The sequence below is a fragment of the Neofelis nebulosa genome, chromosome 1 (genome assembly GCF_028018385.1).
Source record: "Neofelis nebulosa isolate mNeoNeb1 chromosome 1, mNeoNeb1.pri, whole genome shotgun sequence".
Taxonomy (NCBI): Eukaryota; Metazoa; Chordata; class Mammalia; order Carnivora; family Felidae; genus Neofelis; species Neofelis nebulosa.
This window is the reverse complement of record NC_080782.1, coordinates 150824163-150851812: the sequence shown is the minus strand read 5'-3', so window position 1 is coordinate 150851812 and position 27650 is coordinate 150824163. Positions and strand designations below refer to the sequence as shown.

Genomic DNA, 27650 nt, shown 5'->3' with positions numbered 1-27650 from the left:
ACAGAACCCTCTGCTCTGGTGTTGGTAGCGCACCTTGCCTCAGCCTTCCCCTCCTCTTTTAGGACTTATTTCTGATTCAGGTCTCAGGCACCTCATTCTCTTTCATCCTGAAGTGTTGAAGCTCTTCCCTGTGGCTCTCACTATCCTAGAGCAGGAAATTAAATTGGATTCAGTAAAGCTAGCAATGGAGAAGATGAGTGACTGGTAGTGGTACAGTGGGATGGGAAGACAAGGGAAATTTGGGGGGGTTAGAGGCAAGAGAGAAGGAAAAGGGTATGTGGAGGACACCAGACTGTCATCTGTCCAAAACCTGATCCCACATACTGAGCTGAGTGCCTATGGAGAAGCCCATGGTGTTACTGAAGAGAGGTTTTATGATGCTCTGTATGTAAATACAGATGCTTCCATGGCATGACACAGAGAGTAAATATGGGAAGAAGAAGTGGCGCTTTCCCCAGGCTCTACATGGAAGACAGCACCACTGTTGGAACCCTGGGGAATGAGGAGTTAAGAAGTATCTGGGCCATCACCTCAGCCAACACATGAGCATTCCCATGAAAGCCAAGGGGAAATGAGAGGATTCTCTAAAAGGCTGTGGGCTCACAGATGTGGCCAGCAGAAGGGGAGGAAATCATAAGGGATAAAATGTACTGAATACAAGTATAAGTCAGGTACAACAGTTAGCACTTTAGATGATTATCTTATTTAAGTATCAAAATGACCCTACATGGAATGTAATATTGCACTACAAGTACAGAGTACAGTATATGTACTCAGATTTGAGGGTCAGCTCATATGCAGATGAGTCATGATGTCACTGTCCTCAAGTTTGCTCTGGATATTAGCTCCATCATCTGTAAAAGAGAAAAAAATAATAGTAACAACATAAATAATAAAAAAGGGTATTAGACACAAAGCACTTGACATAGAGGAGGACTTATATAAGCACTCTGTAACTCTCACTTATGATTATCCTTATTTTATCTGTAAGTAAACAGAGGATTAGTAACTTACCCAACACACATGTGAGTCCACATTTGAATGACTGGCCCTGACACAAGAACACAAAATCTTTTTTTTTTATTATTTATTTTTTAATATATGAAATTTACTGTCAAATTGGTTTCCATACAACACCCAGTGCTCATCCCAAAAGGTGCCCTCCTCAATACCCATCACCCACCCTCCCCTCCCTCCCACCCCCATCAACCCTCAGTTTGTTCTCAGTTTTTAACAGTCTCTTATGCTTTGGCTCTCTCCCACTCTAACCTCTTTTTTTTTTTTCCTTCCCCTCCCCCATGGGTTTCTGTTATGTTTCTCAGGATCCACATAAGAGTGAAACCATATGGTATCTGTCTTTCTCTGTATGGCTTATTTCACTTAGCATCACACTCTCCAGTTCCATCCACGTTGCTACAAAAGGCCATATTTCATTCTTTCTCAATGCCACGTAGTATTCCATTGTGTATATAAACCACAATTTCTTTATCCATTCATCAGTTGATGGACATTTAGGCTCTTTCCATAATTTGGCTATTGTTGAGAGTGCTGCTATAAACATTGGGGTACAAGTGTCCCTATGCATCAGTACTCCTGTATCCCTTGGATAAATTCCTAGCAGTGCTATTGCTGGGTCATAGGGTAGGTCTATTTTTAATTTTCTGAGGAACCTCCACACTGCTTTCCAGAGCGGCTGCACCAAGAACACAAAATCTTATCCATGGGAATGTACTTGGCCAACAGACTCAAAACTTATAGTGTCTTCACATAACCATACCCTAATATAAAGGTGGTAAGGGGATTTATGTATCAACCTAAAAACCTTATACCTATCTACATTATCTTTCAAAAGTAAGGGCTAAAAAAGTCATAGATATAAAATAAGAGAACTTACTCCCATACAGCCTCACTTAAAGGAACTATTTAATAATAGTATCAGAAAGAACAAAAGTGAGCCTAGAGAACAGACTTAGAATACAGGAAAAAGGATCCCAGAAATGTATAATTATGTAATGTAATTAGTATCTTTACCCATTTAAAACACACATGTATAAAAATTGTTATTTTTTAATTAATGGGAACAGTTGATGGGTATTGGGACTGTGTTAGGATCCTTCAGAGGAGGATACAAATATGGAATAAATGAGACTTTTGTCAGCAAATTTACAGTTAAACTGATTTGGGTATGGGACTTCCACAGTGGCAGAGTGGGGTGGTCAGCAAAGCCTCTCCTCAAAAAGCAATGTTAGAGACACCAGAACCATAACAAGATGGTATAAACTTACTACTGTTCCCTGTGTCTCCCCTCTAATGGAATAAAACACCTCAGAAATTATGCAGATAGCAATAAAAAAGACTCTGAAGACTGGCAAAATGAAAGTGGACTAACTAGGAACAGGAGGAATGACATATGACAAATTCCTTGTGTGTGTGTGTGTGTGTGTGTGTGTGTGTGTGTGTGTGTTAATTTCTCATATATCCAGGACTTGGTGCCAGCACCAAGAACCTGGGTTCTAGAACCTAGAACCACCAATGGGCATATACAAAATGACAACAACAACAACAATAAAATCCTGTCTCTGGCCAAAGAACAAGAATAGAGAAGCCCAACAGAGACTTCATGGAGAGATTCAACCCTCACTCTACAACTGAGTCATCAGCAAACAACCCCAACTGCCCATGACAGCAACAGCAGCAGCAGCAGCAGCAGCAGCAGCAGCAAAGCCCTTTGTCTCTTTGCCCTTTAACAGTGGCATAAGAAGACCTCAAAGAAATGGCTACTGACACCCTATCTTCAACAGGAGGTAGCTCAGGGATATCAGGCAACCCAGTGAACACTCACTGTCCCCACAGAGAGTACTAGCAGAATTAAGGAGAAGTCCCAGGAGCCCCAGAAGAATAAAGCAGAACAGAATAACATTGCAAGTCTCTGGAATTAAACTGTCAAGCTCACAAAAATAGGTCAGAACATACAGGCTAAACTTAAACAGCAAAACTACCTGCTAAATAGAATATTGAAATAGGATAAAGAGTCTCTTAACAACGTAACCAAAACATTGAGGATATAACAGAAAAATCATTCCTCATACCAAGAACCAGTGAAATCACAATTTGAATAAAAGAGTTTGCTGACACCAAAACCAGGATGAGTAAGATGATGGAATGTTAAATATTTTAAAGCAGTCATCATAAATATGCATCAATAATAAATTACAAATTCTCTCTTGAAACAAATAAAAAAAGACTAAAATTTTAAGCAATAAAATAGAAGTTATTTTTAAAAGAAAAAAATGGGGGGGGGAGAACCAAGAAGAATTTTTTAAATTTAAATTTTAGTTAACATACAGTGCAATATTGGTTTCAGGAGTAGAATTTAGTGATCCATCACTTACTTACATACAACAGCCAGTGCTCATAACATGTGCACTCCTTAATACCCCTAACCCATCTAGTCCCCCACCGACTTCCCTCCATCAACCCACAGTTTGGTCTGTGGTTTGTTTCTTGTGGTTTGTTTCCTTCTCTTCTCTTCCTCCCTGCCACCATCTCATATGTTCATCTGTTTTGTTCCTTAAATTCTACATATGAGTGAAAACATATGGTATTTGTCTTTCTCTGATGGACTTATTTTGCTTAGCATAATACATTCTAGCTCCAACCATGTAATTACAAATGGCGAGATTTCATTCTTTTTGATAGTTGAGTAATATTCCATTGTGTGTGTACACACACACACTCCACTTCCTCTTTATTCATCAGTCAATGGACATTAGGACTCTCTCCACAGTTTGGTTATTGTTTGTAATGCTGCCATAAACGTTGCCTGTACCCCCTTCAAATCCATATTTTTGTATCCTTTGGGTAAATTCTGACTAGTACAATTGCTGAATTGTAGGGCAGTTCTACTTTTGGTGTTTTGAGGAACCTCCATACAGTTCTCCAGAAAGGCTACACCAGTTTGCATTCCCACCAACAGCGCCAGAGGGTTCCTGTTTCTCTGCATCCTTGCCAACAGCTGTTGTTTCTATGTTTTTAACTTTAGCCGTTCTTACAGGTGTGAGGTGGTATCTAATCATGGTTTTGATTTGTATTTCCCTGATAAGAAGTGATGTTGAGCATCTTTTCATGTGTCTGTTAGCCATCTGGATGCCTTCTTTTGAAAACTGTCCATGTGGGGCGCCTGGGTGGCTCAGTCGGTTGAGCGTCCGACTTCGGCTCAGGTCACGATCTGGCGGTCTGTGAGTTCGAGCCCCGCGTCAGGCTCTGGGCTGATGGCTCAGAGCCTGGAGCCTGCTTCCGATTCTGTGTCTCCCTCTCTCTCTGCCCCTCCCCCGTTCATGCTCTGTCTCTCTCTGTCTCAAAAATAAATAAATGTTAAAAAAAAAAATTTATAAAAAAAAAAAAAAAGAAAAGAAAACTGTCCATGTCTTCTGCCCATTTCATAGCTGGGTTGTTTGGTTTTGAGTTTGATAAGTTCTTCATAGATTATGGATACTAACCCTTGATCAGATATGTCATTTGCAAATATCTTCTCCCATTCCATAGGCTGCCTTTTAGTTTTGTTTTTGATTTTTGTTTGCCTTTGATTTTTTCCTTCACTGTGCAGAGCTTTTTATTTTGATGAAATACCAATAGTTCATGTTTACTTTTGTTTCCCTTGCCTTTGGTGACATGTCTAGTAAGAGGTTGCTCCAGCCAAGGTCAAACATGTTGCTGCCTGTATTCTCCTTTAGGATTTTGATGGTTTCCTGTCTTACATTTAGGTCTTTCATCCATTTTGAATTTATTTTTATGTATGGTGTAAGAAAGTGGTCCAGATTCATTCTTCTGTATGTCATGGCATCCATTTTCCCAGAAACATTTGTTGAAGAGACGGTCTTTTTTCCATTGGAGAGTCTTTCCTCTTTTGTCAGAGATTAGTTGACTATATAGTTCTGGGTCCATTTCTGGGTTTTCTATTCTGTTCCATTGATTAATGTGTCTGTTTGGGGGCCAATACCATACTGTTTTCATCATTAGAGTTTTTTAAGTATAGCTTGAATTCCAGAATCATGATGCCTCCAGTTTTTTTCTTTTTAAGGATTATTTTGGCTATATGGGTCTTTTGTGGTTAAATACAAATTTTAGGATTGTTTGTTCTAGCTGTGCAAAATATGCTGTTGGTATCTTGATAGGGATTGCATTAAATGTGTAGATTGCTTTGGGTAGTTTAGACATTTTAAAAATGTTTGTTCTTCCAATCCATGAGCATGGAACTTTTTCCATTTCTTTGTGTCTTCTTCAATTTCTTTCACAAGCATTCTATAATTTTCAGGTGTAGAGATCTTTTACATCTTTGGTTAGGTTTTTCTCTAGATGTCTTACAGTTTTGGGTGCAATTGTAAATAGGATTAATACCTTGATTTCTCTTTCTGTTGCTTCATTATTGGTATACACCAATTTCTGTACATTGATTTTATATCCTGCAACTTTCCTGAATTCATGTATCAGTACCAGAAATTTTTTGATGGAGTCTTTCAGGTTTTCCATGTAGAGTACATGTCTCCTTCAAATAGTGAAAGTTTTACTTCTTCTCTGCTGATTTGGATGCCTTTTATTTCTTTTTGTTTTCTGATTACTGAGGCTAATAGTAATGATGAGAGTGGATGTCTTTGTCTCATTCCTCAGTATAGGGAAAAAGGCTTTCAGTTTTTCCCCATTGAGGATTATATTAGATGTGGATCTTTCATATATGGCTTTTATGATGTTGAGGTATGTTCCATCTATCCATACTTCCTTGAGGGTTTTTATCAAGAAGGAATTCTGTATTTTGTCAAATGTTTTTTCTGTATCTATTGTCAGGACCATAGGATTCTTATCCTTTCTTTTATTAATGAGGTGTATCATGATTGATATACAAATATTGAAGCAGCCCTGTAGCCCACTTGATCGTGGTGAATAATTCTTTTAATATACTGTTGAAATTGATTGGCCAGCATCTTGTTGAGAATTTTTACATCCGTGTTTATTAGGGATATTGGCCCATAACTCTGCACTTTAGTGGATCTTTGTCTGGTTTTGGAATCAAGGTAATGCTGGTTTCATAGAATGAGTTTGAAAGTTTACTTCCATTCCCTTCTTTTGGAACAGTTTGAGAACAATAGGTATTAACTCTACTTTAAATGTCTGGTGGAATGCCTCTGGGAAGCCATCTGGCCCAGGACTCTTGTTTGTTGGCAGATTTTTGATTACTGATTCAATTTACTTGCTGGTTATAGGTCTGTTCAAATTTTCTGTTTCTTCCTGTTTCAGTTTTGATAGTTTGTGAGTGTCTAGGAATTTGTACATTTCTTCCAGGTTGCCCAATTTGTTAGCATATAATATTTCATAGTATTCTCTTATAATTGTTTGTATTTCTGTGGTATTGGTTGTGATCTGTCTTTTTTCACTCATTATTTTATCTATTTGTGTCCTTTTTATTTTCTTTTTTATATACCTGGCTAAGGGTTTATTAATTTTATCTATTCTTTCAAAGAACTAGCTCTTAGTTTCATTGATATGTTCTACTCGAGGTTTTTTGTTTGTTTGTTTCTATATCATTTATTTCTGCTCTAATCTTCATTATTTCCCCTCTTCTGCTGGCTTTAGGCTTTATTTGCTTTTCCTTTTCTAGCTCCTTTAGGTGTAAGATTAGGTTGTATATTTGGGACCTTTCTTGCTTCTTGAGATAAGCCTGAATTGCAATGTACTTTCCTCTTAGGACTGTCTTTGCCTCATCCCAAAGGGTTTGGACTGTCGTGTTTTCATTTTCATTTGCTTCCATGCATTTATTTATTTCTTCTTTAATTTTCTGGTTAACCCATTCATTCTTTAGTAGGATGTTCTTTAACCTCCATGTATTTGAGGGCTTTCCAAATTTTTTCTCGTAGTTAACTTCAAGTTTCATAGTGTTGTGACCTGAAAATATGCATGGATGATCTTGATCTTTTTGTACTTGTTGAGTGCTGATTTGTGACCCAGTATATGATCTATTATGGAGAATGTTCCATTTGCACTTAAGAAGAATGTGTATTCTGCTGTTTTAGAATGAAATGTTCTGAATATATTTATTAAGTCCATCTGGTCCAGTGCGTTACTCAAAGCCATTATTTCCTTGTTGACTTTCTGCTTGGATGATCTGTCCATTGCTGTGAATGAGGTGTTGAAGTTCCCTATTATTATTGTGTTACTGTCAATAAGTTTCTTTGTGTTTGTTTTTAATGATTTATATATTAGAGTGCTTTCAAGTTAGAGGCATAATTATTTATAATTCTTAAATCTTCTTGATAGATAGACCCCTTAATTATGATATAATGCCCTTCTTCTTCTCTTGATACAGTCTTTGTTTTAAAATCTAGTTTATCTGCTATAAATGTGGCTACTCTGGCTTTCCTTTTAATGTCCATTAGCATGATAGATGGTTCTCCATCCCCTCACTTTCCATCTGCAGGTGTCTTTAGGTCTAAAATGAGGCTCTTGTAGGCAGCATATAAATGGATCCTGTTTTTGTTTTTTTTTTAACCCATTCTGATACCTTATGTCTTTTGATTGGAACATTTAGTCCATTTACACTCAGAGTGATTATTGAAAAATATGAACATTGTGTTGTCTGTAGAACTGGTGTTTCTGGTGATATTCTCTGGTCCTTTCTAGTCATTGTTGCTTTTGGTCTTTTGTTTTGTTTTGTTTTTTCTCCACTGAAAGAGTCTCACTGTCTCACTTAAAATTTCTTGCAGGGCTGGATTACTGGTCATGAACTCCTTTAGTTTTGTTTGTCTGGGAAACTCTTTATCTCTCCTTCCATTCTGAATGACAGCCCTGCTGGATAAAGAATTCTTGGCTGCATGTTTTTCCCATTCAGCATGTTGAATATTTCCTGCCATTCCCTTGTGGCCTGCCAAGATTCTGTAGACAGATCTGCTGTGAACCGATCTCTCTTGCCTTGTAGGTAAGGTTTTTTTCCCCTTGTTTTCATGATTATTTCCTTGTCTGTGTATTTGTGAATTTGACTATGATATTCCTTGGTAATCGTCAGCTTTTGTTGAACTTAAAGGGAGTTGTCTGTGCTTCTGGATTTTGATGTCTGTGTCCTCCCCAGATTAGGAAAGTTTTCAGCTATAATTTGCTCACATACACCTTCTGCCCCTTTTTGTGTCTCTTCATTTTCTGGGACTCCTATGATATAATTGTTTTCCTCTTAATAAGTCACTGAGTTCTCTCTATGTCTTGTATTGTGGGTCTTTTGCCTTGTTTCCCACTCTTTTCAGCTTCATTATTTTCCATAATTTTATCTTCTGTGTCACTGATTTATTACTCTGCTTCATCCATCCTTGCCATCATGGCATCTATTGGAGATTGAATCTCAATTATACCATTTTTAACTTCAGCATGACTAGATTTTAGTTCTTCTATCTCTGCAGAAAGGGACTCTCTAGCATCTTCTATGCTTTTTTCAAGCCCAGCTAGTATCCTTGTAATCATGGTTTTAAATTCTAGTTCAGATATCTTACTTATATCTATATTGATTAAATCCCTGGCTGTGAGTTCTACTGCCTGTTCTTTCTTTCTTTTTTAAAAATTTTTTACCATTTTATTTAATTTATTTTTTAAGTTTACATCCAAGTTAGTTAGCATATAGTGCAGCAATGATTTCAGAAGTGTATTCCTTAATGCCCTTTACCCATTTAGCCCATCCCCCCTCCCACAACGCCTCCAGTAACCCTCAGTTTGTTCTCTTATGCTTTGTACCCCTCCGTTTTTATATTATTTTTGTTTCCCTTCCATTATGTTTATCTGTTCTGCATCTTAAAGTCTTCATATGAGTGAAGTCTTATGATATTTGTCTTTCTCTGAATGATTAATTTCTCTTAGCATAATACCCTCCAGTTCCATCCATGTAGTTGTAAATGGCAAGATTTCATTCTGTATATATATATATATATATATATATATATATATATATATATATATACAATACTCCATTGTATATATATACCACATCTTCTTTATCCATTCATCCATTGAGGGGCATTTGGGCTCTTTCCATACTTTGGCTATTGTGGATAGTGCTACTATAAACATTGGGGTGCATGTGCCCCTTCAAAACAACATACCTGTATCCCTTGGATAAATACCTAGTAGTGTAATTGCTGGGCCATAGGGTAGTTCTATTTTTAATTTTTTTGAGGAACCTCCATACTGTTTTCCAGAGTGGCTGCACCAGCTAGCATTCCCACCTGCAGTGCAAAAGAGATCCTCTCTCTCTGCATCCTCACCAACATCTGTTGTTGCCTGAGTTGTTAATGTTAGCCATTCTGACAGGTGTGAGGTGGCATCTCACTGTGGTTTTGATTTGTATTTCCCTGATGATGAGTGATGTTGAGCATTTTTTCATGTGTCTGTTGGCCATCTGGATGTCTTCTTTGGAGAAGTGTCTATTCATGTCTTTTGCCCATCTCTTCACTGGATTATTTGTTTTTTGGGTGTTGAGTTTGATAAGTTCTTTATAGATTTTGGACACTAATCCTTTATCTGATATGTAGCTTGCAAATACCTTCTCCCATTCTGTTGGTTGCCTTTTCATTTTGCTGATTGTTTCCTTTGCTGTGCAGAAGCTTTTTATTTTGATGAGGTCCCAGTAGTTCATGTTTGCTTTTGTTTCCCTTGCTTCCAGAGACGTGTTGACTAAGAAGTTGCTGCGGCCGGGCGCCTGGGTGGCGCAGTCGGTTAAGCGTCCGACTTCAGCCAGGTCACGATCTCGCGGTCCGTGAGTTCGAGCCCCGCGTCAGGCTCTGGGCTGATGGCTCGGAGCCTGGAGCCTGTTTCCGATTCTGTGTCTCCCTCTCTCTCTGCCCCTCCCCCGTTCATGCTCTGTCTCTCTCTGTCCCAAAAATAAAAAAAAAAAAAAAAAAAAAAACGTTGAAAAAAGAAGTTGCTGCGGCCAAGGTCAAAGAGGTTTTTGCCTGCTTTCTCCTCGAGGATTTTGATGCTTCCTGTCTTACATTGAGGTCTTTCATCCATTTTGAGTTTATTTTTGTGTATGGTGTAAGAAAGTGGTCCAGGTTCATTTTTCTGCAGGTTGCTGTCCAGTTTTCCCAGCACCAGTTGCTGAAGAGACTGTCTTTATTCCATTGGATATTCTTTCCCGCTTTGTCAAAGATTAGTTGGCCATACGTTTGTGGGTCCATTTCTGGGTTCTCTATTCTGTTCCATTGATCTGAGTGTCTGTTCTTGTGCCAGTACCATACTGTCTTGATGATTACAGCTTTGTAACACAACTTGAAGTCTACTGTTCTTTCTTTTGGGATGAATTTCTCCATCTTGTTATTTTGTCCAGAAAACAAAAGAAGAAAAAAAATAAAGAAAAACAAGCAAACAAAAAACCGCCTAGATTCTGTATGTGTTTTGGTCTACTTGCTAAAGAAATCTAGATCCAAAAATAAAATAAAATATAAGAAAATAAAATAGGGGTGCCTGAGTGGTTCAGTAGGTTAAGCATCCAACTCTTAGTTTCAGCTCAGGTCATGATCTCACAGTTTTTTAGTTTGAGCCCCTCATCGAGCTCCATGCTGACAGTGCGGGGCCCGCTTGCGATTGTCACTCTCCCTCTCTTTCTCTGCCCCTCCCCGTTCACACTCTGTCTTTGTCTCAAAATAAATAAACTTAAAAAATAAATAAACTTCAATATATATATATATATATATATATATATATATGCATATATATAACAAAATATAATAAAAAACAAGAAACAATAAAATTAAAAGAATATGTATATATATAATGTATAAATAAAAATAATAATAATAAAAAGAATTAAAAAAACAAGAAAATAAATGAAAAATAATAATAAAATAAAGAATAACGGTAAAACTGAAGTTAGATCATATTTTCCCTCGAGCTGAAACTTTGCAACACTACGATCTGTAGACTTGGTGCAAGGGAGTTGTTTGTGCTGGTCTTTGCTGGAAGGTCCTGCATCACTGACTCTCAGGCTGACGTGTGTCTTGGAAACACTTCCAGGATGCAGGGGGTGGGGCTTGATGTATGAGACTTCAGCCTCCACTAGATGGCGCTGTGCTTCCCTCTGAAGCCTGATGTTGCTGGGATTGGGGAGTAGATGGAAGATGGCATCACTTCACCGTTTAATCCCATAGGAGGGGAACTCACCTCTGTTCAGGTGGCCCTTACAGAAAAGCGTCCTAGGCTTTTGTCAAATCCCTGTCCTTAACCTGTCTGTACCTGGCAGTTGGCACACCCAGCACCACAGTTCTCCTGTGTTTTATCTCTGGCTGGTGACTGTGATTCAAAACCCCAAGTCTTAAAGGGCCAGGCCTGGAGCAGACCTGCTCTCTTCCTCTGCCCTTCACTGGCCTGTCCCAGAAAAGTAGTCACATGGCACGCTCACAGTGGCTGGAATATATTGTGGCACACAGTGAAAAGCTGTGATCAGGTTATTTGCAGTCTCTGTGTGCCTCTGTTCCAGAAAAGCAGTCACACAAGGCAAGCCAAGTGGCTGGAGTCTACTGCAGTGAACAGCAAAAAGCTGCAACCAGTATGTCTACCATCTGCAGGTGCTACCATAGCAATTCCCTGCTATCGAATGGCCACTCAATGGCTCCCAACAGGACTGTTGTCCTTGAAGAGACAAAACCAAAAACAAACAAACAAAAGCCCTCTTCCAAATATACACCGGGAAAGGAAGCAATATCTCTTAGTGCGACCCAGGGGATCCACACACCATGGAGTCTTGTGTGAATCCTACAAGTCATTCCTTCCCCACCACTCTCTCCCTCTCTTCCTGACCACTCTCCATGAAAAAGTTTCCCTTCCCGCTGTGGTACTGAGACTTTCCTCTCCCTCAATTAATAGCTCTAAACCTCACATCTGCCATGTTCTCCCACTCCAATTGTACAGATTATTTTCTTAATCCTTCAATTGATTTCCTAGTTGTTAAAAATAATTTGATGATGATCTAGCTGTGTTGGAAGGACAAGGCAAGCTCAGCATAACCCCCACTATTCTGCCATTTTAACTTCTCCAAAACCTTAAGTGGAAATTATACAACTGAAATAAAATAACTAACGTTTAAAAACTTGCTAGATAGACTCAATAGTAAGTGAAGATGACAGAGGACAGAATCAATGAAAACAAGTGAGTAGAATTTACCCAATCTGAGTAAAGAGAACACAGTAGACCAAAAAAGGGGGGAAGAGTGTGTGAAAGATCCTCGGGAACTTAAAGGATTAAATAAAAAGGAGGTCTACCATTCATAGAATTTATACTATCAGAGCCCCAGAAGAAGGAGAGGACAACGTGTGGAAATAAACATGTATTGGAATAAATAATGGCTGAAAGTCCCAAATTTGGCAAAAGACATAATTCTACAGATTCAAGAAGCTGAACAATTCCCAAAAAGGATAACAAGAAAAGAAAAATCCATGCCGAGACACAGCAAAACTAAACTTCTGAAAACTAACAAGGAAACAATTTTATTTGTTCTTTTAATGTTTATTTATTTTGAGAGAGAGTGAGCATGAGCAGGGGAGGGGCTGAGAGAGGGAGAGGGAGGGAGGTATGGAGGGAGGGAGGGAGGGAGAGAGAGAGAGAGAGAGAGAGAGAGAGAGAGAGAGAGAGAGAATCCTAAGCAGGCTCCATGCTCACAGTCCAACTTGGGGCTTGATGCAGGGCTTGATTTCACCACTTCAAGATCATGACCTGAACTGAAATCTAGTCGGATGCTAAACTGGCTAAGCCCTCCAGGTGCCCCAAAAAGGGAAACAACTTTAAAACAGCCAGAAAGAAGCAAGATATTGCATTGAAGAGAGCACCAATTTGAACAACAGATTTCTCGTCTAAAACAATGGAGGCTAAAAAGAAAAGACACATCTTTCAGGCGTTGAAAGCAGAGAACTGTCAATTTTGAATCCCATGTCCTTCCTTCAAGAGTGAATAAGAAATAATGATATCTTAAGACAAGGAAAACTAAGAGAATTTATTGCTAACAGACCTAGTCTTAAATATCAGCTAAAGGAAGATCTCCAAATAGAAAGAAAATTATAAAACTGGAAGTAACTATAATACACAATCCTTCAGTTCATGAGTTTCTTTAATCATATTTTATGGTTGAAGCAAAAGTTATAACACCATGTGATGTGGTACTTAAAGTATATAGTGGAAATAATTATATTTTTTAAAGTGGAAGGGTAAAGGTAGGTAAAGTTTCTACATTTCACTTGAAGTGAGAAGACATCAACACCAGTAGGCTGTGATTACATATATGTATGATTATAACTAGAACAACTACTATGAAAACTACACAAAAAGTAATATGCTGGAGAACACTATAAATCAGTCAAAATGGAACTCTAAAAATGTTCAGCTAACTTACAGGATAGAAGCAAAAAGTAGCAGAAGAACGAGAAATATAGGAAACAGACAACAAATAATAAAAGGACAGAACCATGCCCGAATATACCAATAATTACTTTAAATGTCTATGGTCTGAATACACAAATTGAAAGACAGAGTTTGGCAGACCTAAACGTAGTTTGCCTGCAAAAACTCACCTCAAACATAATGACATACCTATGCTGGAAAGGAAAAGGACAAAGCATGCAAACATTATTTTTTTAATCAGAAAGGGATATATTAACATCAGATAAAGTAGACTCTGGTGCAAAGAAAGTAAGTAGGGATAAATAGGGACATTACGTAACAACAAACGGACCTATCCACCAAGAAGATACAGCAATCCTAAAGGTGTATGTACCAAACAATAAAGCTTCAAAACACATGAAGCATGGGGCGCCTGGGTGGCTCAGTCGGTTAAGCATCTGACTTGGGCTCAGGTTGAGTTCAAGCCCTGCATCAGATTCTGTGCTGACAGCTCGGAGCCTGGAGCCTACTTCGAATTCTGTGTCTCCCTCTCTCTCTGACCCTCCCCCACTCACACTCTGTCACTCTCTCAAAATAAATAAACATTTAAAATTAAAAAAAAAAACTACATGAAGCAAAAAACTGAAAGCACCAAAAGAATAGACAAATTCACAAGTATAGCTGGGGGTTTCAGTCCTCATTTATCAATTGATAAAATTAAACAGAAAATCAGCAAAATAGAAGAATTCAGCGATGATATAAAGAAAAAGAACTTGATGGACGTTTGTAAAATACTCCAAAAATAGTAAAATACACATTCTTTTCTGACATCCATAGAACAATTATCAAGATAACACTTAAGGAGGACCATAAAATAAACCTTAACAAATTTAAAAGAGTATAAATCATAGAGAAGGTTCTCTGACCATACTAGCATAAAGCTAGAAATAAATTACAGAAAGTGAACAAAAAAATCTTCAAATATTTGGAAATTAGATGACATACTTCTAAATAATTCATGAGTCAAAGAGAAAGTCCCACAGGAAAAATATATATATTATGTATTGAATGTAAATGAAAGCACAACTTATCACAATTTGTGGGATGTAGCCAAAGCAGTGCTGAGAGAGGCACTTATAGCAACAAATGCTTACTTTAGAAAACAGAATTCACTAAGTACCTGGGTGGCTCAGTCAGTTGGGCGTTTGACTTTGGCTCAGGTCATAATCTCACCATTCATGGGTTTGAGCCCCACATCGGGCTCTGTGTTGACAGCTCACAGCCTGGAGCCTGCTTTGGATTCTGTGTCTCCCTCTCTCTCTGACCCTCCCCTGCTCACACTCTGTCTCTCTGTCTCTCTCTCTCTCTCTCTCTTAAAAACAAACATTAAAAAAAACAGGACTCAATAGAACTCAATAATCTAAGTTCTTACCTCCAGAAATTAGAAAAAAATAAAAATAAATACCAAGAAAGCAGAAGGAAAGAATTATTAAAGACAAAAGCAGCAGCTAATGAAATTGAAACAGGAAAATAGAGAAAATTAAGCAAAACCCCACTTTTCTGAAAAAAATAAAATCAACAAACTATAGAGAAGAGATGGTTAGTAGAGGGGAAGTGGGTGGGGAGATGGATGAAATTGGTAAAGGGGATTAAGAGTATACACCTTGATGAGCACTGAGTAGTATATAGAATTGTTGAATCGCTATACTGTACACCTGAAACAAATGTAACATTGTATGTTAACTACATTGGAATTAAAACTTAAAAACATTAAAAAACCCAACAAGCAAACAAATAAGCAAGCAAAAAAAAAAAACCCTATAAATGAATTCAGAGAAATTTGACATCTTTATTATGTTGAGATTTTTGGTCCTTTCATGTGGTAGGTCTCTCCAAGAATTTAGATCATCTTTTATTTCTTCCATTTGCATTTTTTATTTTTATATCACAGATCCTGTGCATATCTTGTTTGATTTATACCTCAGTATTTCGTTTTCTCTAAAGAAATTGTAAGTGTGTTATTGTGGCTTTGATTTTAGTTTCTACCTATTCACCATTAGTATATAGAAATGAAATTCATTTTTGTGTATTGATCTTGTATCCTGAGAGCAGGTCAAGCTCAATAATTTGCTTCAGGAGGATTTATTTTGTAGATTTTCCTGGGATTTTCTATACAGACCATCATGCCATTTGGAAATGGAGTTTTATTTTTTCCTTTTCAGTGAATATCTCTTATATTGCAAATATCTTCTCCAATTCCATAGGTTGTCTTTTAGTTTTGTTGTTTCCTTTGCTGTGCAGAAACTTCTTTATTTTGATGTAATACCAATACTTTATTTTTGCTTTTATTTCCTTTGCTTCAAGAGATTTATCTAGAAAGATGTCACTATGGCTGATGTCAGAGAAATTACTGCCTGTGCTCTCATCTGGTATCTTTATGATTTCTCGTCTCACATTTAAATTCTGAATCTATTCTGAGTTTATTTTTGTGTATGATGTAAAAAAAAAAGTGGTCCAATTTCATTCTTTTGGATGTAGCTGTCCAGTTTTCCAAACACATTTTGTTAAAGAGAATGTCTTTTTCCCATTGAATAGTCTTGTCTCCTTTGTTGAAGATTAATTGACCATATAATTACAGGTTTATTTCTGGGCTTACTATTCTGTTCCATTGATCTATGTTTCTATTTTTGTGCCAGTACCATACTGTTTTGATTACTGTAGCTTTGTAATATAACTTGAAGTGTGGAATTGTGATGCTTCCTGTTTTCTTTTTTCTTTTTCTTTTTTTTCAAAGATTGCTTTGGTATTTGGGGTCTTTTGTGGTTCCATACAAGTTTTAGGATTGTTTGTTCTAGTTCTGTGAAAAATCCCATTTGTATTTTGATAGGGGTTGCATTAAATGTGTAGATTGCTTTGGGTAGTATAGACATTTTAATAATATTAGTTCTTCCAATTCATGAGCATGGAATTACTTTCCATTTCTTTGTGTCATCTTCAATTTCAATTTCACCCCTTTGGTTAAATTTATTCCTAAGTATCTTATTACTTTTAGTGCTACTGTAAATGGGATTGCTTTCTTAATTTCTCTTCTGCTGCTTCATTATTGGCATATAGAAATGCAGTGGATTTCTGTACATTAATTTTGTATCCTGTGACCTTGATTAATTCATTTATCAGTTCTAGTAGATTTTGGAGTTTTCTGTATATACAGTATCAGGTCATCTGCAAATAGTGAAAGTTTTACTTCATCCTTACCAATTTGGACACCTTTTATTCCTTTCTCTTGTCTGATTGCTGTGGTTAGGACTTCTAGTACTACGCTGGATAACTGGTGAGAGTGGACAGCCCCATCTTGTTCCTGACCGTGGAGGAAAAGCTCTCAATTTTTCACCTTTGTCTATGGTGTTAGCTATGGGTTTTTCATAAAAGGCCTTTAGTATGTTGAGGTATGTTCCCTCTAAATACTTTGTTGAGGGTTTTGTCATGAGTGTATCTTATGCTTTTTCAAATGCTTTTTCTGCAGTTATGGAAGTGATCGTATGGTTTTTGTCCTTTCTCTTATTAATGTGATGTATTACATTGATTGATTTGAAAATATTAAAACACACTAGCATCCCAGAAATAAATCCCACTTGATCATGGTGAATTTTTAAAAATATATTGTTGGGTTCAGTTTAATATAATTTTGAGGATTTTTACATTTATGTTCATTAGAGATATTGGCCTGTGGTTCTCTTTTTGTGTGGTATCTTTATCTGTTTTTGGAATCAGGGTAATGTTGGCCTCATAGAATGAATTTGGAAGTGATCTTTCCTCTTCTATATTTTGGAAAAGATTACCTTGCTGGTAATCTGTCTAATCAGATTTTCTATTTCTTCCTGACTCAGTTCTGGTAGTTTATATCTTTCTACAAATTTATCTATTTCTTCTAGGTTGTCCAGTTTGTTGGCATATATTTTTTCATAAAATTTTCTTAAAATCCTTTGTATTTCTGTGGTGTTGGTTGTTATTTCTCCTCTTTAATTTCTGGGGTTTTTTATTTGAGTCCTCTCTCTCTCTCTCTCTCTCTCTCTCACTCTGCCTCCCTCCCTCCTTCCCTTTCTCTTTTGATGAGTCTGGGTAGAAGCTATTAATTTTGTTGATCTTTTCAGAGAACAAGCTGTTGGTTTCATTGATTATTTATGCTCTAATCTTTATGATTTCCCTTTTGCTGGCTTTAGGCTTTGTTTGTTGTTCTTTTTATAGTTCCATTAGGTGTAAGTTTAGATTTTTTTATTTGACATTTGTCTTGCTTCTTGAGGTAGGCCTGTATTGCTATTAATTTCCCTCTTAGAACCACTTTTGCTGTATCCCAGGGGTTTTGGACTACTATGTTTTCATTTTCATTTGTCTGCATGTATTTTTTGATTTCCTCTTTCATTTCTTCACTGAACTATTCATTGTTTAGTAGCATGTTATTTAAAATGACTCCAAATATTTGTGCTCTTTCCAAAATTTTTTTTGTGGTTGATTTCTAATTTCATTGCATTGTGGTCAGAAAAGATGCATGGTATAATTTGATCTTTTTGAAATTGTTGAGACTTGTTTTGTGACTAATATGTCATCTATTCTGGAGAATGTTTTGTGTGCTGGTGAAAAGAATGTGTATTGTGCTGTTATAGGATGAAATGCTCTGAATATATCTATTAAATCTGTATGGTCTACTGTGTCATTCAAAGCCACCATTTCTTGGTTGATTTTCTGTCTGAATGATCTGTCCATCAATGTAAGTGGGGTATCCCCTACTATTATTGTGTTACTATCAGTTAGTTCCCTTATATTTGTCATTAACCATTTTATGTGTTTGGGTGCTGACATGTTGGGTGCATACATACTTACAATTGTTATGCCTTCTCTTTGGATTGTCTCCTTAATGATTATATAGTGTCCTTCTTTATCTCTTGTTACTGTCTTTGTTTTAAAGTCAATTTTTTCTCATATAAGTATTGCTACCCCTGCTTTTCTTTTCACATCCATTTGCATGATAAATGCTTCTGCATCCCTTCACTTTCAATATGCATGTGTTGTTAGGGTCTTACATGAGTCTCTTGTAGGCAACATATAGATGGCTCTTTTTTTTTTTTTTTTTTATCCAGTCTATCACCCTATGTCTCTTGATTGGAGCATTTAGTACATTTACATTAAAAACAATTATAATAGGTATGTACTTATTGCCATCTTGTTATTTGTTTTGTGTTTCTTTTTGTGGATTTTCTCTGTTCCTTTCTTTCCATGCTATCTTCTCTCACCATAAGTTTGCTGTCTTTAGTGACATACCTGGATGACTTTCTCTTCATTTTTTGCATATCTACTACTGGTTTTTGATTTGTGGTTACCATTAAGTGTGTATAACATCTTCTGCACACAGCAGTCTATCTTAAGTTGATGGTCACTTAAGTTTGAACCCATTCTTTACTCTTCTCCCCACGTTTTAGGTATATGGTGTCATAGTTTATGTCCTTTTATTTTGTGAGTCCCTTGACTGATATCCTTATTTTTACTCCTTTTATACTTCTTATTTTTCTAATTCTTACTTATGGCCTTTCCTTTATACTCAGAGTCCCCTTTAACATCCCTTTGTTGAGGGTTTTATCAAGAATGGATGCTGTATTTTGTCAAATGCTTTTTGACATATGTTTGCATCTATTGAGAGGATCATATGGTTCTTATCCTTTCATTTATTAATGTGGTATATCACATTGATTGATTTGTGAATATTGAACCAAACTTACAGCCAAGGAATAAGTCTCAGTTGATTGTGGTGAATGATTCCTTTAATGTACTGTTGGATTTAATGTGTAGTAATTTGTTATGAGTTTTTGCATCCGTGTTCATCATGAATATTGGCCTATAATTCTCTTTTTTAGTGGGGTCTTTGGTTTTGGAATCAAGGTAATTATGGCCTTGTAGAATGAGTTTGGAAGTTGTCCTGCCATTTCTATTTTTTAGAACAGTTCCAGAAGAATACATTTTAACTCTTTTTTTTAATGTTTCATAGAAGTCCCCTAGGAAGCCATCCGGCCCTGTAATTTTTTTGTTAGGAGATTTTTGATTTCTGATTCAATTTCTTTGCTGGTTATCAGTCTGTTCAAATTTTGTTTCTTTCTGTTTCCGTTTTGGTGGTTTATATGTTCCTAGGAATTTATCCACTTCTTCCAGATTGCCCAATTTGATGACATAGAATTTTTCATAATATTCTCTTATAACTGTATTTCTGTTGGTTATGATTTCTCCTCTCTCATTAATGGTTTTATTATTTGGGTCCTTTCTCTTTTCTTTTTGATAAAGCTGGGGTTACCAATTTTATTAAGTCAAGGAACCAGCTCCTAGTCTCATTGATCTGTTCTACTTGTTTTATTATTATTATTATTATTATTATTATTATTATTATTATCTTCTATATCATTTATTTTCAGCGAGGATCTGAGGGATTCTCAGATCACACCATCTGCTCCCAGCCCTCTCCCTGCCTTATCCACTGGATCCACTGTAGTGCCTGGCAGATTCAACACCAGCCAGGGTGTGGACCTCTAGAACTCCAGTCTTTGAGCTCTGCTAGTTGTAAAAACTCAAATAATCAATCCCTCTCCTTTTCCCAGTAAATAGCCTTGGGGAAGTGTTTTCTTTGTGCAATCTCCTTTGTGCTGCTCTCTCTCCTCTGTGATCAGGGCTCCCTCTCCTCTGCAGCACCTGAGATCCTTTTGTTCCTCAAATCACATCTCTGCACCTCCTATCTTCCATGATGTAGTCTCTTCTCTCCCACTAATTGTGCAGTCTGCTCTCTCAGTCCTCAGATCTATTTGTTGGGTGTTCAGAATGATTTGATACTCATTTAGCTGTGTTTGAGGGACAAGGTAAGCATAGGGTCCTCCTACTACTCCATCATCTTAGCTCTTATCATGAAGAAACTGATTTAAAAGGCATAAGTTTACAAAATAATAATTATCAACCTGGGCTTATAACATATAAAGATGCAATAGTCTCTCAGAGAGGAAAAATAATATATCTATGTTGGAGCAAAGTTTACGTTATTTACTGGAAATAAATTAGTATTAATCAATTAATTCATATTAATCTGAGATATACTTCCTTTACATTTTATTTTGATATAATTTTATGTTTGCCAGCAAATTTGGGGGAAGGTACAGGGAGTTTGTATGTACCCTTTAGTCAATTTCCCCCAATCACAATACCTGTATAACTATAGAACAACATAAAAACAAGAAAAATTACATTGGTACAATCTACAAAGTTTACTCATTTTTCATTATTTTACATGTATTTATGTGTGTGTATTTCTATGCAATTCAATTACAATGTCTATGCAGATTTGTGTAACCACCACAATCAATATGCAGAACTAATCTATCACCAAAAGCCTCCCTTGTGACATCTCTTCATAGCCATATATATCCACCCCATGCCTAACCCTTGTCAACTACTAATCTATTCTCTATTTCCATACTTTTATTATTTCAAGAATGTTACATAAATGGAATCATATGCTATGTAACCTTTGGAGACTGACTTTATTCACTCATCATAATTCTCTTGAGATCCATCTAAATTGCATATATCAATAGTTCATTTTTTTTAACATTTATTTATTTTTGAGAGACAGAGTGATCAGGGAGGGGCGGAGAGAAAGGGGAGACACTTAACTGACTGAGCCACCCAGGTGTTCCTCGTTTATTTTTATTGCTGAATAGTATTTCATAGAATGATGTACATAGTTGTTTAACCATTCACCCATTGAAGGACTTTTGGGTAGTTTACAGTTTTGAGATATCAGGTATAAGGCTGCTATGAACATTGGTGAACATGTTTTCTCATGGAAATAAGTTTTCATTTCTTTGTGATAAATGGCCATGAGTACAACTCCGTCAAATGGTAAGTCCACTTTTGGTTTTCAAAGGAACTGCCAAACTGTTTTCTAGAGTGGCTGTATCATTTTGCATTTTGACTATCAATGTATGAATGACCTAGCATCTTCACCAGCACTTGATATCATCACTACTTATTTTAGCCATTCTCATAGGCATGTAGTAATAGCTCATTGTGGTTTTAATTTGCATTTCCCTACCAGCTAATGATGTTAAATATCTTTTCATGTATTTGTCATCTGCATGTAAGGAGGTAGATATTTGAAAATTTAAGATGTATATTGTAATTCTTAGAGAAACCACTATGAAAATAACTCAAAAATAGTAAAAATAAAGGGGGAAGAGAGGATATTAAAATTATACACTAAAAAAAATCTATTTAGCACAAAGGTAGTAAAGGAGCAACAGAGAAGCAAAAAATAAAAAACAAAAACCACACATGAGACAAATAGAAAATAAGTAGCAAAATGTAAAAAGTAAACCCAACCATGGCAATAATTACAATAAATGTGAATAGATTAAAAAGTACAAATAAAAGAACAGAGACTGGATTTTAAATAGCAAGACCCATTATATGCTGGGCTATAAGAGATACAGCTTGGATTCAAGTATAAAAACAAATTCAAATTAAAAGAATGGAAAAATATATTAATCGTAAACAGTATCCATAAGAGCTGGATTAACTGTAACAATATTTGGCAAAGCTAACTTTAAGTCTAAAAATATTACAAAAGAGAAAGAGGGACATTTCATAATGATAAAATGATCAATAATCAGGAAGCTGTCACAATTTAAAACTTATGTGCAGCTAACAACAGAGCTCCAACATCCACACAGCCAAAACTTACAGAATTGAAATGTAAAACAGACAATAAGACAATTATAGTTGAGTATTTTAAGCCTCCATTTTCAATAGCTGATAGAAAAATTAGACAGGAAAACAGCAAGAATAAAAAGACATTTTTTAAAATTTTTTAACATTTATTTATTTTTGAGAGATAGAGACAGAGCGTGAGGGGGAGAGGGACAGAGGGACAGAGAGGGAGACAGAATTGGAAGCAGGCTCCAGGCTCTGAGCTGTCAGCACAGAGACTCCAGGTTCTGAGCTGTCAGCACAGAGACGACACGGGGCTCGAACTCACGAACCATGAGCTGAAGTCAGACGCTCAACCAACTGAGCCACCCAGGCTCCCCTAAAAGACTTATTTTTAAGTTTTGGACAACACTATCCAACAACTCAACTTGACATTGATTGAACACTCTGCCCCCAAACAGTAGAATATACCTTTTTTTAAGTACCTATGGAACATTTTCCAAAATAGAGCATATGGTTGGCCATAAAAAATGCCCCAACAAATTTAAAAGGATTGAAATCATTAAATGTAGGTTTAAGATCACAGTGGAATAAAATTATAAATCAAAACCAGAAAGAAATGTGCAAAAATCCCCAAATATTTGGAAATTAAAGAACATACTTCTAAACTTAGGGTAAAAGAAAAAAATCATAATAGAAATTAGAACATATATTGAACTGAATGTCATCCAAACATAGTTTCAACATTATTCTAATGCCATTAAAAAGGCGAATTTATAGCTTAAAATGCCTAAATTACAGAAGAGAAAGGTCTCAAATCCCTAATCTTCCACCTTAAGAAACTTCTTTAAAAAAATTTTTTTTTAACGTTTATTTATTTTTGAGACAGAGAGAGACAGAGCATGAACGGGGGAGGGGCAGAGAGAGAGGGAGACACAGAATCGGAAACAGGCTCCAGGCTCTGAGCCATCTGCCCAGAGCCTGATGTGGGGCTCGAACTCACGGACCGCAAGATCGTGACCTGAGCCGAAGTCGGCCGCTTAACCGACTGAGCCACCCAGGCGCCCCTAAGAAACTTCTAAGAGAAGAGCAAACTAAACCCAAAGGAAGCAGAAAGAATTAAATAATAAAGATTAGAACCTAAATTAACAACAAAAATAGAAAACAGCAATAAAAACCACAAAAAATCAACACAATTAACAACGTTTAGACACACTGACCAAAAAGAAAGCAAGAATGAGAATGGGAGACATTTAGGTGGAGATACAGAGTAAAGTCACTAAGAAAATTAGAAATTGAAGAGAGGGTATCATTTTCTACCTTACAAATATTAAGATTATAAGGAAATACAATGGACAATTTTATGCCAACACATTAGACAACTTACATGAAATGGGCAGATTCCCAGAAAGACACCAGTTACTGAAACTGATTCAAGAAGAATTAGAAAACCTTAGTAGGCCTACAGCAAGATATTGAATTAGTAATTTTTAAATCTTCCCATAGAAACCCAGGCCCAGATGGCTCCATTGGTAAATCCTCCCAAACATTTCAAGAAGAAATTATACCAATCCTTCTACAAATTCTTCCAGATATATAGGAGGGAACCCTTCCAGCTCATTCTATGTGAGCAATATTACTCTGATATCAAAGCCAGACAAAAAGAGCACAAGAAAATAAAATTTCAGACCAATATCTCTCATGGATACTCAAACACAGAATACTCAGACACAGAAATACTCAACAAAATATAACCAAACTGTACACCAAAAAGAGTGAGATTCACTGTTTGCAAATTAAAATCAACTAGATTGTTAGACTGTTAGGGGAACCTGAAATGGAATGCAGACTGTGAGAAATGAATCTAAGTGTGATACAAATGAATCACATAACCTCACTTAAAGGAAGCTGAAAGGATCTGAACCAAGTGATTCTTACAAGAAGTGTTTTGGGGGCACCTGGGTGGCTCAGTCGGTTAAGTGTCTGACTTCAGCTCAGGTCACGATCTCATGGTTGGTGGGTTCAAGCCCCGCATGCTGACAGGTATGAGCCTGGAACCTGCTTCAGATTCTGTGTCTCCCCCTCTCTCTCTGCCCCTTCCCTGCTCACACTCTGTCTCTCCCTCAAAAATAAATAATAAAAAAACATTAAAAAATTTTTATAAAACAGCACAATAATAATTGCTGTAGTCAAGATCCACTGATGATGCAAAGTTCAAGGATAAACAGAATTTTTTTGTAGCATCAAAGTATGATTTCCCCCCTCAAATATTTATGACACAGGGAAAAATAATTATCCAATGGAGAACTCTGGTATACATCACCTTAACCAGGTGATCAAGGCTAATATTCCCCATAGTAAGATATATGGATATTATGTACCCTTGAGGTGACGTGCTGAGAAGGGTACATCACCTAAGATTTTTCTTCAAAATCCTAACCTCAATGTTCTTATGAGAAAAAAGAGAAATCCAGACTGAGGGAAATTCTACAAAATACCTAACCAGTACTCTTCAGACATATCAAGGTTACACAAGATATTAAGACAGAGAGATGGTCAGTTGGGAGGAGACTCAGGAGACATGACAACTAAATCAAATTTGAGATTCTGGACTGATACTGGGACAGAAAGAAAACTTTACTAGAAAAACTAGGAAAATCCAATTAAAGTCTGAAGTTTAGCTAATAGCATCATATCAGTGTCAGTTTCCTGGTTTCAACCATTGTTCTGTAAGATATTAACATTAGGAGAAGCTCAGTGAAGACTAGATGGGGATTCTCTGTAACTTTGTAACTGTCCTGTAAGTCTACAGTTGCATCCAATTTAAAAATTTTTTAAAAGACTAAGTTGTCACAGCCATTTCATAACATACAGTAGGCATGATCAAGCCCAGAGTAATGTCGGGTGAGCCTGTGAGACACAAAAGAGGGAAAAGGCTGGTGCACGGGTTGCCACCTCATGGTCTCAAATACAAAAATCAGGAGTCAGTGTCTAGAGGCATAAAGTGGTGCTGCTTTCCCATCAGCTGAGCCACAGAAAACCTGACACAGTTAAGACCAGCTACTTGTACGAGTCAATTTTTCCTCCATTATGTTCAAAGAGAAAAGACATGGAACATTTGGCATAACAAAAAATCACATATGTATTTGATATATATTATTATATGATACATATTGTATATTTTGTATATATTACACATATTATATACATTTTATATGTACAAGAATTATTATATATATCACCTATTATATATATCACCTATATATACATATATTACATATGTATATAATGTATGCATATATTTTATATTAATTGTATATTCTATTATGTATAATAATTATATATTATACATTATACATATGTAGCATGTTAAATATACATATTATACATATGCATTACATATATATTATGTACATTACAGATAGTAAATTATGTAATATATATAATACATCTAACAATACACATAATACATATTATATACATATATATTATATATGACTATATAAAACATATATAACATATAAACATATATGACTATATATGTGTGTGACATATACAACTTTGTTCATTTATTGAATGTTTATGTGGTACCAAGTGTTCATATGTAGAAAGAGAAAGACTGAAGGCTGTCTTGCCTGCTCCTGCCTAGAGAAAAACTGGTCCAAATCTTGTTCTTCGGTTGCAGGGATCACTGGGTGGGCCGGCCTAACAAGCTCCAGCCACCCAATTTCTAGGGACACATCAGGCAGAAAGACAATGGGAATGAAACATTGTCTCTATGGAGACAGCTAACCTACCTGATGGGGGTAGTTGGCCCACAGGCACAGTGCCCTGGGCATAGCAGAACTTTGATGGTTTCCTACAATGCTCCTCCAAAGAACCAGTGAGGCCCTGCACAAAGTACTGGGGAATAAACCCTGGTGGACCAGGGAAAAGAGGACCCCTTTCTTATAGCCAAGCCAAGTAAGGCAAAGGTTTAGAGAGAACCAAGAAAAACAGCCCATGGAGGTGCCCCTCCATCCAACTATGGGAAGGCCACTGGGCCTGGGGAGTTCTGCATCTGCCAGAAGTCTTCTGCTGTGAATTAGTGCTGGGAGCTGGAGGAGGGAGTGCCTGCCACAGGCGGGTATGGACAAACAGGAAAGCTGAGGGGCGCTACAGTTGGAGATGGCCTCAGTCTTACCCTTCCAAGGCCTTGTTGATCCACTGGATCGCAGCTCTCTTCTCTAAGTCAAGGTCTTCAGCAGTGACTCGATAACCCACCTGGGGTGGTGGGAGCAGGATCAGTGGGTCATGTCGCCTAGAGGACAACAGCAGAGGAATCTTGCGCTTCCGGGGCCTGGAGCTGTCAGGTAGAGGTGAGCGATCCCTCAAACTTTGCTTCTGCCCAGAAGGTGCATCTGCAACATTTTCATGCTTGATCTTCCTTTGTGGTTCTACTGAGGCTGAAGAGCTAGAATGATAGCTTTCCTCACTGGCTTTCTTTGCAGCCACTTGGGGCTGGTATGAGGCTGGGCCTCGGATCCCAGCTGTGCCTGGGAAGCTCCTCGACAGCGGTGGGAACCCTCGAGTGGAGCTGTAAGAACTGGTGATGGCATTGCGTTTGCTGCATGAGCTCAAAAAGCAGGTGTGGGATTTCCTAATCAGGCTGTCTTCTAAGCTGGTAGAACAGAAGTCTCTCTTCAGAGGCCCCGGCCTGGGCACAAAGGAAGAGAGGACTCCATTGACCATCAGGCGCCTAAATGCTGACTGCATGCTCCCACTGCACTCGGCATCCCCTCTCAGATCATCCTGCCTCTTGGGGACTGGGTGCCCTTCTCCAGGCTTTGCCAGCTCTTCCCTGCTCTCAACCAGGGAGGTCAGGTCTTTCTCTTCTTTGGCTTTCGCTTGACCATTCTCTTCAAGGGCCCTCATCAAGGTCTCCCTTACACAAGGATTTGGGAGGTGACTAGACAGCGAAGACCACATACAGAGGACTGTCTCCTTCAGAGCCAAACGCAGCGTCAGCTTGCCCTTAGCAGATGCCATCTTCAGGATCACTGAAGTGCAGAACATCTTGGACCTGCAGGCAGACAGCACAGGCTTCGGATGGCGGGTGTGGGGCACTGAGGAAAAGACCCCCAGAAATAAACACCGGGCCTGCTGGATTGGATACTGCCGCAGATGGACTATGGCAAACCGCCGACGGTACCGACGACGACGGGGTGAAGCCACAAGATTCTCGCATGATGGCCTGCGAGTTAGGTCCAGGGTCGGGGCCGCCGAGTGAGCCCGGCAAGTCGGAGGAACACTGCGGGCTGGGTGTGCGGGCCCGAGGCCCTCAAGCGTCTCGGGCGGGTCCCCGCCTAGCAGAGAAGGGGACAGCGGCCGAGGGTGGGGCCGGCTCAGGTAACTGCCCATGAGGAGCACTTCTGCAAGGTCGGGTCCTTCAAATGGAGTCAGTGGCTCAGGTTTCCGTTAGCTGCCAAAGGGGCCAGGCAAAGCGCACACTGTTGGGTGTCCCGCCTATGACGCGTCCT

The 27650-nt window shown here is 37.7% G+C and overlaps 1 protein-coding gene across 2 annotated transcripts; it reads right to left on the bottom strand.

Moving 5' to 3' along the window:
• Positions 1-680: 680 nt before the first annotated feature.
• Positions 681-27650, bottom strand: LOC131517566 (nuclear envelope pore membrane protein POM 121-like). 2 transcript variants are annotated; one of them, XM_058739850.1, is made up of 2 exons: positions 26395-27650; positions 681-854 (listed from the first exon to the last, which is right to left on the bottom strand). In XM_058739850.1, exons 1-2 carry the CDS (start codon positions 27529-27531, stop codon positions 807-809), a joined length of 1185 nt encoding a protein of 394 aa, XP_058595833.1. In that variant the 5' UTR covers positions 27532-27650; the 3' UTR covers positions 681-806. The 2 variants fall into 2 exon arrangements, with proteins under 2 accessions (XP_058595833.1, XP_058595824.1); XM_058739841.1 differs by having other exon boundaries at positions 26315-27646.

Bases quoted from the DNA above. Each gene is read 5' to 3' on its own strand.
- LOC131517566 (XM_058739841.1), bottom strand. From the start codon at position 27,531: ATGGGCAGTTACCTGAGCCGGCCCCACCCTCGGCCGCTGTCCCCTTCT.